At 38.0% G+C, this 18,259-nt stretch overlaps 2 protein-coding genes across 2 annotated transcripts in view; both read left to right on the top strand.

The window, feature by feature from the left end:
- The first annotated feature begins 274 nt into the window (after positions 1-274).
- LOC126814389 (linear primary-alkylsulfatase) overlaps positions 275-18,259 on the top strand; it is a 36,237-nt gene continuing 18,252 nt past the window's right edge. The window contains exon 1 of the mRNA XM_050539487.2: positions 275-343. The gene's annotated coding sequence lies outside the window, so the exon portion shown is untranslated. The remainder of the gene's footprint in view (positions 344-18,259) is intronic.
- On the top strand, positions 3,326-5,934 carry LOC126815217 (trace amine-associated receptor 7b-like). Its single transcript, XM_056099264.1, has 3 exons — positions 3,326-3,512; positions 3,773-3,845; positions 5,925-5,934. The coding sequence occupies exons 1-3, from the start codon at positions 3,326-3,328 to the stop codon at positions 5,932-5,934; spliced, it is 270 nt and encodes an 89-aa protein (XP_055955239.1).

Here is an 18,259-nt window from a genome sequence, read left to right on the forward strand (position 1 = left end):
TATGAACCAAAGATATGCCTTTTTCAGTTTTTAAAAATTAAAGCAAATACATAATAGGGTCATTCCATGTCAAGTGGGCCAGGGGTGGGAAATCGACCCTCTCAAAAAAAAATCTGGAAAAAATATATGTTAGTGTACATGTAAAAACTAGAAACTGCAAAATTTATGATACGGGCATTTGAGTTTCATGAGTCACCGATAAGTTTTCGAAACAAATATGTATTAGTAATTTACTCGAGTTTCAGACATCTTATTTTTACCTTTCTAGTGAAGATATACAGCTCATATTTGGTTGTGTTAAAGAACATTTTGTGTAGATTACGAATCTGCAATCAGATTACAGGTGAGTGGTAGGGTTCGCATGCTACTTTGCCATACATAAAAACCTAAAAAAAGAAATGGTATAATTGTATATTTTCTAGATTTTGTAGTGCTCCAGGAGCTACAAAGTAATAGATATATAGACCCAAATCTTGGCCCATCCAGAAGTTGCCGGTAGTACTACATACATACGAAACATGACAAAGCATCAGTCTTCACTAGATTTCCAGAAAATTGGCCTCGAATATGTTTCAGACACAAATTTCGAAAATTGCATCGTATTTTCGAGACGATAGAACCCGGTAGGTTAGCACCTAAAAATCTAAAACTTGGTGTGATTATAGTTTGTACTATGTCTCTAACATATGTTATAACCATTCCTGTCCCATGCCATCTCGATATTTTTTCGATTTTTTCAAAATCTGTGTTTTGGGTTAATCTATGTCAATTATCATATTTTTGAGCAGATTGAACCCGGTAGATGAGCACCTGAAAATCTGAAACTTGGTGAAATTATAGTTTGTACTAATTGACCAACTTGACATGGAATGACCCAATATAGATAATAAGCTACGCCAATTGCTGTTTTAAACACAGTTTACCCTGTAAAAAAATATTCCACATTGAACCAGAGAAAACAATAATATATTAGTCTACAAATTATCAAGATAAAGTGCCAAGAACACTTGACATATTCGTCTGATCTAATCATGCAAATCATTCATTATAAACATCATTTACAGAAACTATAATCACCTAGTGCCTTGTTGATTGGACACCAGTAGTAAAGGACAATAGGCTGTTTCGATTTATCCTGTTTTGTTAACAATGATGGGTGGAGATAACATCTTTATTTATTGCATGGTATCTCACTTCTTTCAACCACTGGGAATCAAAATAGTTAATAGTCTTACCTTCGTCATAGTTTTCTTGATTATTATAGTGTTTGTCTTTACAATTCTGAAAAAAAACCTGCAAATATGAACATACACAGTAGGTGCCCATAAGCTTTTACCGCCCGCTTCTCTAATCTGTACATCTTTGATATTTTTTTCAAGAGACAAAAACAATCTGAGGTATAAGATCATTTTATCAGTTACGCATAAGTCCCTTGTTCTGAAAGTCTTTCGAAGCATAACCACTTTACAATGAAACGACTTAATTCATTCGTTTTTATGTGATTTATTTGTATGCGCCCACATTTAAATGTGTAAGTGTAAGAATGTCGTTACATTGTCCTTGCATCAATAATTGGTGCGTCAACGCGATAGAGGCTACCGTTGTTGACGGATTTTTTTCAAATTTGGCGTGAAGCATTGTAGCCACGAGAGGATGAACCGGAGTTCCCCCCCCCCCCCTTTATCGAAAGCCTTCTGAATTCAATAGTTAACAAAATTTTCGTTTAAAAAATCGTTGCGAAGCATTGTGAGGATGAGCCCTATCGATTTTCTCTGTTCTCCATCCTTCTCATAAAAATGGCAACCATTTGTCTCAATATTTACATGGTCACCAGCCCATTACAAGCTTCGGAGAAAGATATTATTACGTACACATTGTTCCATTCAGCTTAACGAATATTAGGAAGATTTAAAGCCGATCAAGGGGACATCGCCATGCTTGTTTACGTCTAATGCGCTGCAATTTTGTCTAAGTTGGCATCATTATAAACAGTGGGATGAGCTACAGGTCTCTGACGGAGAGGTTAATTGACATTAAATGAGAATTCTACCGCAAAAAGTTATTTAAATATGAAAAAATAAGCATATTTTCGACACTGCGAAATTTTAAAAACGTTACACATTGAACATGGCAAAATTATACTTTTACTATAGGATTCTCCTTTATGTCAACAGATTCAAATTCCCCGTCTCTGTAAACAGAGGCAGGCTAATGGGGACATTTCGATACAACAGTACTGTTATCGAGAAATGTTATAATGACATATATATGACAACAGCTGCATGACTATGACATTTCCATTAAATCAATTACAATTAATGGCATCATGCCGTGAGTGTTCGTCGTCCCAATCCCAATGCGGTCTTTCGCTTTATGGACAGTCACAACTTTCATAGAACACCGTAAATGAAGGGGACTTAAAATCGTTGCGATATATCATATTTACCTACCTTGAAAATTTCACATCGAAACATTAAACTGTTCAGAAATTATGGCTAGATTTGTTTGCGGAGCTATGTAGGCTAGTTTATTTAAGTAATTTAATTCTTCAATTGTATGGGTGACTTGGTAAGCGCGAAAGTAACTTATCACTAGAATTTCTGCAAGTATATAGACGTGGTTATACAGGCAGCACTTGCATCTCGCGAAATTTTGGAACTTATGACCAGCCGCACCCTGAAACTGAAAGTTTGTATTTCCTCTAAAAAGTATAAACGAACTTCATTTACTTGCACAGAACAAATATAGCAGGTTCCAGGGATCTTTCACCCAGAATCAACCAGTTTTAATTCAGTAAAATATACGCTGCACTTTTACCTTTAATGTATTATAGAAGCCCCTATTAGTAAATAGCTTTTAATTTGGTGTTAATATTTCATGAAACGACCTATTATCATTTACGTCAAACATCAATACGACTTGCTCATTAACTGTATATCGTTTCTGGCGATTGACAAGGATTATTTTGCTGTGGCGTATTATAACCAAAACTGTGCAATCTGTTATCTGGGTGTTAGAAGCAATTTCGCGGTGCACATATTCAATGGCAGTAAATTCGACAAGTTTAGAAACAAAATGTTCTGGTGAAACAGTCAATTTGGGAAATTCATTAACATTGGAACTTCGGATATGTATATATACTCTACTAATAATAGTCTGTGTTTTTTCGATAATTGGAAATATTATCACTATATCCGCCATCTCATTGTGCAAACCCTAGATTGTTATAAATAACAACCGCAAAACTTTTATTTTTGTAAGGTCACTGTGTGTTGCAGATATGCTTATTGGTGCCGTTGCCGTGCCTTTAAAACTATATGTTGACATGGTCATAAAAGTGCGAGAAAAGAATGCAATTATATGTTTGATTGGCGAAAGTTTTGATATGATGGCATGCACATCTTCTATTTATCATTTGTTGATGATGTCTGGTGATCGTTATTTAGCAATATGTAGACCATTAGTTCACAGAACTTTACCTCGTCATATAGTTTACATAGCCCTTGCTTCAAGTTGGATCGTTCCTGGGCTTATTTCTTTCCCACCAGTATTGTCGAAACTACATCTTGAAGACCAAGGTCCATCGTGTACGGTTTCTTTTTTCGTATGTTATAAACAACATCATAACGCCACCTTTATAACGATTGCTAGTTTAATAACATTTTACGCACCTTCCTTTGTGATATGTGTATTTTACTATAAAATATTTGCTGTCGTCAGAGACGTTTGAAATATCCAGTTGGGGGCCCAATTGTTTGTTCTGAAACTGCAGCAGCAAAGACTATCAGTGTCATCTTAAGTTGTTACTTCGTCTGCTGGTTACCGTTTTTTATCGTTTATGTGTTGTTAACTTGGGTTGATATCCCTATAAACCTATTGGTATCTGTAGAAATGTTGGGATATATTAACTCTATGTTAAATCCTATATTATATTATCGCTGCAATAGGAGTGTTAAGACTGCTATTAACCAACTCATGAATCACTGTTTAAAAAGAGACAGTAAAGAAAGAACTGCGACACAAATTACTGAAATGGTTTCATGGATGTAGCTGAAAACTGAAAAGGGAGCTCGGTCCGAGATAGAATTATGCGATCTTGTTGTAAAGGGCCATTCATTCCATTGAGTGACAGACGTTAACAAGGTTCCACCATTTTCAAAATAAAACTTTCTCAGTAAATAAAAGTATACATCTCTACGATACCGATCACGCTGTTGATTACAGACATTGTATTAAACTAAACGGTTTATGCAAAACTTTAAAAGAAACGTGGTTAAGTTTGTATGTATATATTAATAGTTATAGAGTCCTCATTTTAAGCGTCTATTGGGTGGGGTCAGAACAATAAGTTGTCTGCAAGAGTTAACCTGGGCTTTTGAATCTGATGTGCAGGTTAGAAAAACGATTACACTTTGGAAAATATATTAAGTTTTAAAAGTGAAAATATTGGTAGCCAATCTATTCTATCTATATATAAGTACATAATGAGTGGACAATTATGATTCAGGTGAGACACGCGGTTAAAACATAATCTTTTATTAATTTATTTACCTCAAAAATTAACCAACAGTTTAACATTCTCCTACCTTTTGATTACTTAAACATACATTATGCAAGAGCTAAATCTGCCTATTGTAGGACACTCGTTGGGCCTGAAATGTTATCTAAATTATTAATTAGACATTAATTAACTTATCCAGACCATGGTAAACTCTCGATGGCATCACTAGCCTGTGATATTTACTGGATTAGAACCCGGTCTGCTGCTTCTGTTTTTTTTATCGTACCAACTTTAGTAATGATGATCGAGGCTAGGATCAATTTGACTGACATTTTCAGTAAATTTCCTTTACATTATCTAGTTTTTAACTATTATAGTGAGAACTACCAGCTCTCTATCTAATCTCCCATAATGTATCTTTAAGTAACACTAGTGCTTCCCTGATATTAGCCCCACAACACGCAAAATTTGTATCATGTTCGGGGTTGGATGGCCGAATGGTTAGCGCTGTATCATAAGGTCTGTCATTGAATCAACTGGTGTGGTTTCGATTACCCGGTTGTACGTGACAAGAAATAGGGTCGCCTGTCCATACCTCGTGGGTTTTCTCCGGGTCCTCCGGTTTCCTCCCACTGTTAGAGATCCTTACGCGCAAGCGAATTATTGAAATATAATTGAACTATGTGTTAGTCTCAAAATGGCCTAGTTTGTGTCGAGTGGACGTTAAACCCCATCTCTCTCTATCATGTAATTTTATCCAATGTTCTATGATAATATAGCTGTAATTATCCCCCGTTTTGCTTAATGCTTTTTTGGGGGTATTTACTGCAACACTGCTTTTGACCTCACCCATTGTAGTGAACCAGAACTAAAATAACCAAAAGCATCAATGTTGGCGGTGATTTGTGGATATTGTAGGCGTGAGTTATGTGGACTTGATTCCCCATCCGAGTTTCCAGTTCAGTTAAACGTGCATTATGCAAGAGGTAAATTTGCCTATTGCAGGTCTTTCTTTAGGCCTGAAATGTTATATAAATTATTAAATAGACACCAATTAACTTACCAAGACCACAGTGAACTCTCGGTGCTATCGGATGATGAAATAACCGTAAAACCGGATAATCAAGATTGTGTATTATCGTAACAACGGTAGGCCTAGTAATGACAATCGAGACTATAGACAACTATTGGCTCAGAGTGAAGTAATTTGACTGAAATTTTCAGCATATTCTCCTTTCTTTATCTATGTTTTAACTATTATATCGAGAACTGCCAGCTCGTTAACTAATCTTACTTACTAATGCTGCTTTAATTCTGACAGCTATATTTTGCGCCATATTAGATTTAACGTTGCATAAGCATGTATACGTGTTACAACTGTTCGTGATAATTATTCACTAATGGTTGGAATATCGAACCCCAGTGATGGTTGACATATCATTTGTTCTTCAATGAAAAAAATATTTTGCGATATGTACCGATTTTCAACCCTTTATAGTAAACGAGTTATTTTACTAATAATTATTTCACTCGTGATTATGCTGACAATAGCAGCAATGGCGCTGATTAACTGAAACACTTCTCGTATATTATATCGTGGTAAGAGCGGAATGCTATACACTGGATTTGTCTTCACCTTGTACATTCTAGAGAAATGGCTTCGTTTTAATATCTCTGTTCCTCTTAATGGATCAAATCAAAATTGCCACTGCGGACGAAAATTACACATGGAAATCTAAATTGTTTAGCTATAATTGAAAAACTTCGTTGTGTCTTATTGATTAAAAATATCTTGACAGGATGCAAATTTGAAATGGTGGTTTTCATTTTAGCGTTATTTCAGTTCCTGTTGGTAAAAATTGAATACGACGACTTTGCTCATGTAAATACATTACAATTGTGACTGAAGTCGGCAAAGTTCTGTTTTTAATCAAATAACAAATGTGTTACAAAACAACTGAAATAAAGCTTGATGTTTGCAGAATAATGCAATCAGTTAATTATGTGTTAATTTATTTATTGTCAACGTTATCCAGATTTTATCCAGATTTCTTAAGCGCTGCCTTAATCTAATTCAACAATTTATTTGAAGTTAGTTAACTTGGGACCGGCAGGTCCCAGTTAAGACCTGACAGCAGCCATGTAACTTAGTCGGGAGTTGGCACCCTGTACCAAGCCAAGCTAGGACCATGGCTCCCTCAACACAAGCTAATTATGGAGTCTTTAGCTAAAAGAAGTTTCGTACTTGATATATTTAAAGAATAATAAAAGTAACGTTTAAAGTTAAAATACATTAGTGTTGTCGTCAAGAACCTGACATAAAGGCCCACTACTGTAACATATCAATTGGTGCCGTCTGACCAGAGCAACGTTTGAAGTCAGCCACTAGACGATCAAAGCATTATATTAAAAGCTGAGTATTTTTTTCTAAATCCTAACCATGGCCACGGTTAATCCTGACGTTTAACAAATTAACTGAGGAAATCAGCAGTTTATTATTAACGCTGAAATATCATGATGTAGTTACTCAAATTTCTCAATCATTTCCTAGAAACTCTGAAATTGTTTTTATACGCCCACATTTTCATGTGGACATGTAGACGTATTATGTCGTCGCCCCTGTGTCCGTCCGTCCGTCCGTCTGTCCGTCCACAATTTGTTTGTGGACACAACAGGTCACAATTTCTATCCGATTTCAACGAAACTTGAAATATAGGTTTATCTCCCTACGATCTCAGTTCCTTTCGATATTGGCATGTTCGCGTAAGTCGGATCTGCAGTATGTTCAGAATTTGACTAAGCCAGTTTCGTACCGATGGTCTAAAACGCGGTTAGATATTCCATGCACAAAGCCCCAAAATACTTTCCTCTATCATTTTGACTCAAATCAGCCTATTTGACGCAACGCAATAATAGAATTTACAGCCAGTCGCTCGTGGTGAGGCACTGGCCTCCGGAGTCTTGTATCTTGTTTTTCAATGGCTGGTCTCAACAAATTGCAAATTATCGCGAACGAATCCTTGACATTCGAAGGACATATCGCCAATCGATTTCTCCCCAAATTTCGCCATGATAAATTTCGTGCCAATAATTCCGAAGAAGATATTTCACCCAAAGGCGACAGGGATTACGGCCCGGGCCAATATACTGCAAATAAATAAAAATTAATATTACAAACAGAAATCAGTTGGAGCGTAGCCTACATAGCTGTAGCCCTTCGTCACTGCAGTAACATAACCAGCTAAGAGATAGGTTGTCATGCAATGAAACTTACGCCCTCAATCAACAAGGGCTATGGCATACTTTTCCTTTTGTCAGTAATGCAAACATTTACAACACACTAAATTCTGATTACGAGTTCTGCCCTATACTAACATTTAATATCATGGGCCATAAATCTGGCAGTAATTATCGTAAATCGTTCAAAATCAATTGGCTTCTTCGTCCATGACCTTAAATACTGTGCATAAATTTAAAGTCAATCAGATATTAACATTAGCCTCTAGCGCTTGTTCAGATCACAGCTGACCATTCACGGTCTAGACCTTGGGGACAGGGCATGCAGGGTAAGCTTTAGTCGTTTCGAGTCTAGTGGAAATGAAATGAAATGGGGTTTAACGTCCTACTGTTCTGCTCCGAACTGGGCTAATGAAGACGGGCATACGCCATACAGTGTGCTATGAGCGAAATTTTGCCCGGGCAGCGGCGCTACGGCCTACTCTTATATCGAATTCCAACTGCCACGGGATCTTTTACGTGCACGCCAATGTGTACACGGGAGCTCGGTTTTTCGTCCCATCCGAACGACTAGATAGCTGTCCTTGTCAGGCCCTCCGTCCTGCATCACTGACAAGGCGAAACCACGCCGGAAAATCTGGATGAACTTTCTCGTCCAATGCAGGGATCGAACGCTAGCGAGCCAGCGTCTTACCCACTTAGCCACGCGATCCCCTCGAGTCTAGTGGAGTCTAGTCTCTAGCAGGTATTGCATATAGCTGAGTAGAAATGATAACAAAATGTATTGCTTTACATTATGTATGTTTAGTGCTGAAAGGATTTGAATTATGAAATGGGAGCCACGATTAAGAAGCTGCCTCCCTAGTCGGGATTTTCCGGGGTGGTTTCCCGATGCCAGTGTTGCCGTGGGCCTGCGAAGGACAGTTGTCTAGTCGTTGGGATGGGACGAAAGTCAGAATTGCCGTGTATACATTGACGTGGACGTAAAAAATTCCTTGATAGCTGTCCTGGAAAAAATGGTCTATGGCCGTCTTTATAAGCCCAGTCGGACCAGAACAGTAGGAAGTTTAACCCGGTGTGTCCGGCGCTGCATGGCAAGGCGTCGAAGATCTAAGACCCGGCGTCGCTGATGTAGCCTTGCTTGACCCAGGAAATTAAACATAAGCAACATAAGATCACCAATACGAATGTCTGGCGCATCCATCTTGGATATGAATGACCTTCACTGCGCATTCAGTGTGGCGCTTTTCGTTCTGAATTCAATCCGAATAAACTGTAATGTGACGAACCGCTTTTAATCCGGGAAAAACCAATCCGAATTCCGGAGGCCGACGCACCGCTTTTAATCCGGGAAAAACCAATCCGAATTTCGGAGGCCGGTCTCCGGAATTCGCATTGAATGCGCACGCAATGTGAACGCAGCTTTAGATCCGACTTATGCGAAGTTTACTGATTGTTATCTAAGGTCTGTCCCACTTGCTAATTTGATTAACTATGAATTGAGTTCACCCCATGTTACAATAAGATGATAAAACTCGGGTACTAGTGGCAGTTATAACATTTTTCATAGCACGTGTCATAAAAAAAACCTGTTTGGCCAGACGTTTAGGAAAGGGGAAAGACTACCCGACAAAAATAAAAGCTGCCAATCTTAAAGAAGAGAAGGAAATGAAAGAAAGGGACGGAAAATCTGAAGGAAGAAATACCTTTTACCCCGCCCTACAATTAAAAGAAGAAGACGTATTTAAACGGGTTGATCATTAGAAGAACTTGTGTTATTTCAATAACTCGCGTGTGTGACCATTAAAAGAACTTGTATTATATGTGATTTCAATAACTTGCGTGTGTGACCAATTGTGTTGACATTGCGGTATGAAAAAAAATGAAAAAAAAGAAATCAAACAAACTTTTGTGTATATATTTTTTAAATTTGTATTTTCTCCTCCAGATTTATTTTTACAGACATTAAATTTGTTCATAATAGGACATTTAACAAGTGTCTTATTTTTTATTGTCTGTTTATATTTTATGTAAGTTTGTAAAGGCTTTAAAAAGTTATTTTTATAACTTTTTCTTCGAGCATGGGAGGAATGTTACACAATTGACATTATTCAGGAAAATGTCATTTAACACGTTCAATGCATGAAATCGATCAAAGCATCCTTATCAGATTACGACCCTCAGATGGTGGACATTGGCACTGGCTTGGCACGACCCGCTGAAGTCGTTAGTGAACTTTTGGTCTTCGAAGGAGTCACTTCAGTCAGTTATATAGAGGGATAACTCGTGTTTTCCTTTTGCGTTCGTCACTTCCGATTGTTGAAACCTTTATTACGCATTTATCGTAGCAATGATCTCTGTGTTAAAATTATATTTGGAATCAAATTGCCAAGCATAAGTTCAATAATTATAAACATGAGACATTTCAGCCAAAGAACGAATAGTAATAATAATAACAAAAGTCAAACATATAGATGATATACAAATTTAAATTACGAAACATACTACTGATTTTGATAATACAATTAAATATACATGAATTAGAAATATATACATTATTTACATAAATCATTCAGTAAATATGGTTATCTACCCTTAAAAAACGAAGGCGAAACGACTGGTTTGTAAACTGTTTTTTGTTTGGTTCGTAGACTTTAGCTACAATCAAGGCCAGGGCAGATGATTTAAACTCGCGAAAACCCTATGGGATAACCCAAGGTATAGTGGAGTAGAACGGAATGAGAAGACTGGGGATACCGTGATGGACAAGCGTGAAACGGAGTTCGCCTTTGTATCACTTAGAGTACAATAAAGATAGTTGCTGATTCATCTGGTGTTAAGTCTTTCTGGGCCAGCTGCTTGGTTGGCTACTCCCACACCTCTACAGTAGCGAACCCTTCACGGAACTAACGGATAGAGCCGGGCCCACTCTACCACAGTAATCCGCTCTATCCAGAGATTCAGTTCGCTACACTAGCATCTTGACTAACCGCCCAGTATTTTCGCACTGCGTGACTAGCCAGAAATCAGTTCTGGACTAGTCACTGAAGCGTGCACATTCGCTGTGGCGTGTACAACTTTTAACAGAGAAAATTTTTGTTGTGTGGGACACCCTAACTATGTTAACATTATTTGAGCGATGGAATCACAATTTGAAGTGCAGATGTCAAAAATCCATATTGTACGACATGTGAAATTTGAAAGATATTTATACAACATTTTTTTTTAAATGTTCCACTTTAAAGAGTGTGCTCGTGTTTTTCTGATCCCCTCGGTAGTCCAGTGAATATGTGTTGAAATTGTTCAGTTTTTAAAAGCATGAAATTTTACAGTCTATACGGTTTTAAGTGCTAATCATTTTAAGGTTGGAACTAATATTAAAAAAATGAAGATTCTGGCGTCACAATGACGCCATGAATGTCAAATTAAATTTTCACGTTCAAAATCTCTGAACGTCATTGACGAATCTCTTGCAAACAAAAGGGGGAACAACTTTCAGCAAGTGAAATTGCTTGATAGAGAAATGTCCAGTTAAATAGCCAACCAGGATAGGGTTTACTAGAAAAATCCAGTTGTCTCCCATCGATCATGTCAGCGTTAAATCCTGGGAAATAAAGGTAAATTAATGAAATGGAGTTTAACGTCCCAATTTCTGTGCGAACGGACAGTTTGCCAAGGGTTCTTGTTCCGCCACGGTGGCTAAATGTGGGTAAGACGCTGGCTCGCTAGTCTGCAGATCGCATGTTCGATCCCTGCATTGACCGAGAAAGTTCATCGGGATTTTTCGACGTGGCATGCACGTAAAAGAACCCATGGCAGTTGGAATTCGATATAAGAATAGGCCATAGTGCCGCTACCCGGGCAAAATATCCCTCATAGCACACTGTATGACGTATGCCCGTCTTCATTAGCCCAGTCGGAACAGAACTGTAGGATGTTAAACCCCATTTCATTTCCGGTTCGCCAATTTGAACCTACACGGGACTTTGCTTTTTCTTGCGAGTTGCAGACCTCCCGTCCTCATCTACGCTGGAAAATCTTGCGGAACTTTAGCGGCCAACACATGGATAGAAACCTAGTCACCCACGTCGGTTAGTATATTTAAACGAAATTGAAAAAACTAATGTTATCGTTTCAGTTTTTAAACCACAGTTTTTAAACAACGTCGTGAAAACACGAATTATATGTCAATTTATATCAACATTGGTGTTGTGGTCTTATCGGGAAAAGATGGGCTTCTGATATCCAAAATTTAAGACAAAATAAACATTTACCATTGGTACACGAATCGTGTATCATAATGTGTTTCAGCGCCATTTGTAACAAGGAACTCGAAGAACGAGGCTAGACATATTCCACAAGTCATGTCAAACGGTGACGACATATTCTTATCTAGAAAGTATGCGCAATAAATACTATCGGTGTAGACTGGAATAACCAGACGCTAAAGATTGCCATTCGATTGAGGCTTCTGGCGTATTTCGCCGAACATAACTGGTTTGAAATAAGAGTAAAAACAGAAACGATTGATGTAAATCAGTTTATGTACATTCATATTACATTATTATATGCGTTGCGACCCATTTGTGTCAGTTTCTAGGTCTCAAATATTAACGATTTAGCTCCTTTAAGTGGTAGTAAACCCAATTTCTCCCTATTAACCTTAAATCACCTGTTCTAAAGGGAATCGAAATGCAGACACCGCAGATGAAATAAGAGAAGCATGTTCAACAATTCTAGCTGAGCTGTAAATACAAGTACTATATGGACTCAGACTAGCAATTATTTGCCCATTGACTTCAATGTTAAATGACTGTAACATCACAGGCTGTAGCTTTTTGCTCAACATTCTGTTGGTTCCAATCTTTATAGGCACAATGGGGACAACATTTGGCAATCTCCTCATCATAATTTTGTAGGGGGTTGACCATTTAGATTTTTCACTACACAGATTTGAAGTTGACAGGGGTGAAAATCTCACTTCCGACACAATGATTGCTCTGCAGAAAGACACTTTACACCCCCGATCCCTCCGCTGTAATATCATCAGTATTACCCAAAACTGCTATGAAATTGCAAATTTGATCCCTTTTCTCCAATTCTAGACCAAAAAGTCAACCCAAAAATGCAGGAAGAGGGGAGAAAAAAATTAAGGGATAAGTAAGTTGAAATAATCTGATTATGTAACACTACAACAGCTTTTTCATCCCCACCCCCCAGTTTGGAATCTGATAATTTAAAAGCACATCAATTTTGAATTCCACAGAACATTTTTATTTTTGAACATAAATGCATTCTTCAAAAAGATGAGATGAATTCAATATAAATCAAACACGAAAATACTTTAAAACAGTAATCATGATGCAATATTAGACTTTTAACACTTTCATCGAAAACCACACAGTTTTTCTCTGTTAACATAGTTTCAAGTGCCAAATTGTGGTCAAATCTAAAATGTTGAAACATGCAGTGCCTATGAATTTCAAAATATCTCCTATATAGCTGTATTTCCACAGGATAAGTAAGTTGAAATAATCTGATTATGTAACACTACAACAGTTTTTTCATCCCCACCCCCCGGTATGGAATCTGATACATTGCTGACCAATCATAGGTCGCCCCGTTCACTCGGGCCTGTCAAATGATTTACAATGGCGATGGTGCCTACAACTTTCCTGACCAAGAGATATGCACAACCGTCGATCAACACACAAGCCATTAATGTTATCTTCCAATATGAGAGGCCATGATAAACACACAAGCGTCCTTTTCAAGCTCGGAAATTAAGTCATCACCAAAAAGCAAAGTTTACAAAGGTCCTCGGGGCTGGAACCCAAACTGATTACGATTTGCCCTCCACTTCCACCACAGGTGTCATAGAGATCAGGGATGAAATTGATATGCATCATCGTTCTCCTAAAGCCAGTCCAGGAAGAGATCAGGTTTTGAGATGTAGACCTGAAATGTTAAATTTGGATGAGAATGAGAATTCTGGGGCGAATACTATCCAGGGAAATGGTCATTGACATCCAGAAAATGGTCAAAATGTGGAATTCTGTCATTCAGTTAAATGTCAAGGGGAGAAGACAGGCCTGTGCAGTACCAAATTTCCAGCCCATTACTATTAGTGAGCAGAAGTGGGGATCAGGTTGGATGTACTTCTTAAAGTGTATGAAATGCACATTTATCTCACCTGTTTTGCTTCTTTTTTTTTTAATACTTGTGTTGAGGTCAATCATTCCACTCTATGAAACATAACCCGGGCACCTGAAATGATAGGAGGCTGGGGATAAATATGCAATAAAAAACAGTGAGAAAATAAGAAAAAAATATGGTTTCAACTGGAAATAGAAATAAACCTCTTTATTTCTAGCGAACAGCCCGTCACTGGCCCTCCAAAAAGAAACCAGTTAACAGTCAGTAAAAAAGTACACCATGAGTGTCACATAAGTCTAAGCCAATCTCAAAGGTAGATGCCATGTTTTGAGGTTCGGTCTAAATATTAAGGCCAACTGCATGTTTGATCAAAAGTCACACAGGTGTGAATTTTGGAGTGTACATGTTAACATTTCATTGTATGATGTCAAAAACATGTTAGGTCTAAATGTTAAGGCCAGCTGCAGACTTGGTTCAAGGTCACAACATGTAAATAGGGTTAGGGCACATGATTTTTTGACACAATTGTGGGTTTGGGCTAGGGTCAGGACTAGGTCTTGGCTTAGGCCTAGGCTACATGCTTTTTGACAAGATTGTGGGTTAGGGTTAGGGTAAGGACTGGGTCTTGGGTTAGGGTTAGGGTCAGTCTTGTTTACATCTCGTGACTTTAGACCAAATCTGCAGTTGAGTTGGCCTTAATATTTAGACCTAACCATGTTTTGATATCATTGTGAACAAAATGTTACACATTTACAACCCAAAATTCACACTCAACCAACGGATACCCCCAATCATGGCTATTTTGATACCAAATAGTCAAAAAACTTACTGCTGGGCAATAAAAAAGCAGTATTCTTACCATTTCTAACACTTTCCATTCAAAACTTCAGGAAACAAGCCGTTGAAAAATTATCAACATCCCGAGTCGGCCATGCTTCATTATATCATCAGGACTCAGACTAGCAATTATTTGCCCATTGACTTCAATGTTAAATGACTGTAACATCACAGGCTGTAGCTTTTTGCTCAACATTCTGTTGGTTCCAATCTTTATAGGCACAATGGGGACAACATTTGGCAATCTCCTCATCATAATTTTGTAGGGGGTTGACCATTTAGATTTTTCACTACACAGATTTGAAGTTGACAGGGGTGAAAATCTCACTTCCGACACAATGATTGCTCTGCAGAAAGACACTTTACACCCCCTATCCCTCCGCTGTAATATCATCAGTATTACCCAAAACTGCTATGAAATTGCAAATTTGATCCCTTTTCTCCAATTCTAGACCAAAAAGTCAACCCAAAAATGCAGGAAGAGGGGAGAAAAAAATTAAGGGAAAAATTGTCTATTTATAACTCGCACTACATTCGTCCATCATGAAATAAGGGGAAATAATTACTAGTCTTTGTCCATATTTTGATTAGACTCCATCCACCCTTTCGATTATTTTTAGTCGCGAAACGGTGAAACCGGGGAGGGGAGGGGGAGGGTTATCAGCTTCCTCCATGTTTGTGTTTCATGGAATTTCGTTAATTCTTGTAGCGAATTATGGAAATCCTGTTTATCTGAATGTATACTTTGAAGTATGTGATTGAATTTGGTAAATGGTTTTCCATAACAAAGTTTCCGGCGTGGTTTCCCCTTGTCAGTGATGCAGGACGGAGGGCCTGACAAGGACAGCTATCTTGTCGTTCGGATGGGACGAAAAACAGAGGTCCCGTGTACATATTGGCGTGCACGTAAAAGATTCATTGATTCAGCGAGTCAAATCACGATAGAAACCAACTTCATACCGAGGTCCTAGAGAATCTGTCCCGACTTTTATCCCACTAAATTAAAGTAAATAACCAGAAAATGTCTCATGTCGGCCATCTTGAATATTTAAATTTTCCGAAGGGTGCCAGGGTGGCATTACCCAGATTCTGAATCTACACATATTAAAGACATATAATTCACTCAAAACCTACATTTCAATATATTGCAAATCTTTTAGTGAACTTTATGAGTTTCCCTCTAGCGGAATTAGCCATCACTTTCAGGAGGAATACCCTAGCTCATTGGATTCAGCGGGTCGAATTCTTCTAGAAACATATTCAAACCGAGGTCCGAGAGCAGCTGTCACGTATTTTACCCCACTAAATAACCAGAAACCGCCTCATGTCGGCCATCTTGAATATATAAAATTTCCCCAATTCTGAATCTAGAGAGAGAAGTGGGGTTTAACACCCACTCGACACAAACTAGGTCATTTCGGGACTAACATATGGTTTAATTTTATTTCTATAATTCGCTTGCGCGTAGGGGTCTTTAGCAGTGGGAGGAAACCGGAGGACCCGAAGAAACCCACGAGGTTGGACAGGCGACCCTACTCCTTGTAATTCTGAATCTACACATATAGAAGATATATAATCCACCAATAAACATTAGGTGGACTATAGTTCCATGTCAAGGCTTAAAATGGGGTTTGGCAACCGGACTTTATGGTTCGTATGTCAGTGGTCACCACTGCTTGAACCACTACTTATTATTCTTCATACGATTACTTAATTTTTAATAGATATTACATACTCATGAAAATATGTAATACCCAGAATTCTCAATAAGTCTGACCCAGGTGATAAATTCAAATTTTTGGGAGGGGCGCTTGGCTGTCTTATCTCTTGGGAGAACCCCACCAAACAAACTCTATAGCAATGGGCAGTGTGATCCCTGGGGTGCTGAACAATTTCCAAGCAGTTTTAAGTGGTACACACTTCAGCTACTCTAGCCTAATTGCGAGGCGTGTCATTTTGGGCGTGTCTGTTAGGGGTAACCCACCGTACAATCTGTTTGGCAGTGATCTTTCATGATTCTTTTGGTGGTGCTGAACAACACCAAAGCAGTTATAAGTGGTACATATTTCAACTAATCTAGCGTAGTTGCGGGGCGGGGCATTTTGGGCGTTTCTATCAGGGGTACCCCACCGCAATATCTGTCTGGCAGTGGTAATTCATGATCCCTGTGGTGGTGCTGAACAACTTCCAAGCACTTTTATGTGGTACGGACTTCAGCTAATCTAGCCTAGTTGGGAGGGGGCGTGGTATTTTCGTCGTGTCTGTCGGGTAACCCACCGCATAAACTGTCTGGCAGTGATCATTTTTGGTTCCTGTGGTGGTGCTGAACAACTTCCAAGCAGTTTTAAGTGGTACAGATTTCAGCTAATCTACCCTAGCTGTGGTCTGGCAATTACATAACTCTGTCGGGGGTACCCCACCACTAGACATGTCTGTCTGTGTTTTTGTAATACTTGAAGATGTAAGGTACACTGCTGTACCATTTTTATGTGGTACACTTTTGAGCAAATCTAGCTCAAGAATTAATACCCAGTATCGCAGGCTTACATTTTGATTATACCAGATATGCATGCATTAATACCATATAGGTGAACATTGGTACAATTTTCAGCTAGGTTGACCCCCTGGGCTCCTGCTCTATTATCAACGAGTACATGAAATGACAACTAGACTAGCGGTTTAAGCCCATATTGTTTCCGATATCCCTACCTATGGTAGAACAAAGGTTATTTGGTATGGCTGGAAAGTTAATTTTATCGGCATTATGAAATAGTTTCTTGGGTGATTTTCAAAACTTGCTATAATAGTTATTTCTCCTGGTTTCCATAGCAACTGCAAAAAATCATAGATATCAACTGTACGAGTAAAATCCAACTATTTAACGATTAAAAAGCATCAGATAAGCTATATTTTATGTTTTTCTCCAGCAAACTCTGTGATTTAAATATAAAAAAATCGCAAATAGCACACGCAATATCATTTTAGGACCAGTAATTGGCCCCTTGGCGCAACTGATCATGTTCTTTTTGTGTTTATGAGCGACGCTTTTAGACAAAAGCCTAAGGCTCCGTCAAATCATGTACGATTGACACACAGTCGATTTTCAACTAAAGACGAAGTATTGTTATACGAGACTGTGAATGAAATGTCCTAAATATTCACAGAAATTCATCAATTCACACTATTAATAACAGTATCGAAGCTTTGATGGTCATCGTTGGTTCGCCATCAAAAAAAAAATATATATTTGACGAGATTTGAATATGGTATAAGGAATTTCCAAATCCAATTGTATTCAAAATTGAGACAATTGGGGTGATTATTTGCGGCGGTCGAGATAATATAATGATATATCCTTCTATTTTAGAATTAATAAGTATATGCTGCAATAAATATCTTATTTGCCTAATGCGTACAAATCACTATTACGTTATTGTCCTTTTATATTACATCAATTAGCACCTTATATTCCTATACAAATAATATAAATTGCCGTATACAGTAAATTGAATTAGTTGCAAGAAAGCG

Source organism: Patella vulgata, chromosome 3, assembly GCF_932274485.2.
Source record: "Patella vulgata chromosome 3, xgPatVulg1.2, whole genome shotgun sequence".
Taxonomy (NCBI): Eukaryota; Metazoa; Mollusca; class Gastropoda; family Patellidae; genus Patella; species Patella vulgata.

Coding starts and splice junctions, on each gene's coding strand:
- LOC126815217 (XM_056099264.1), top strand. CDS start 3,326: ATGGTCATAAAAGTGCGAGAAAAGAATGCAATTATATGTTTGATTGGC. Junction 3,513..3,772: donor TTACATAGCCCTTGCTTCAA/GTTGGATCGTTC, acceptor CTGAAACTGCAG/CAGCAAAGACTATCAGTGTC.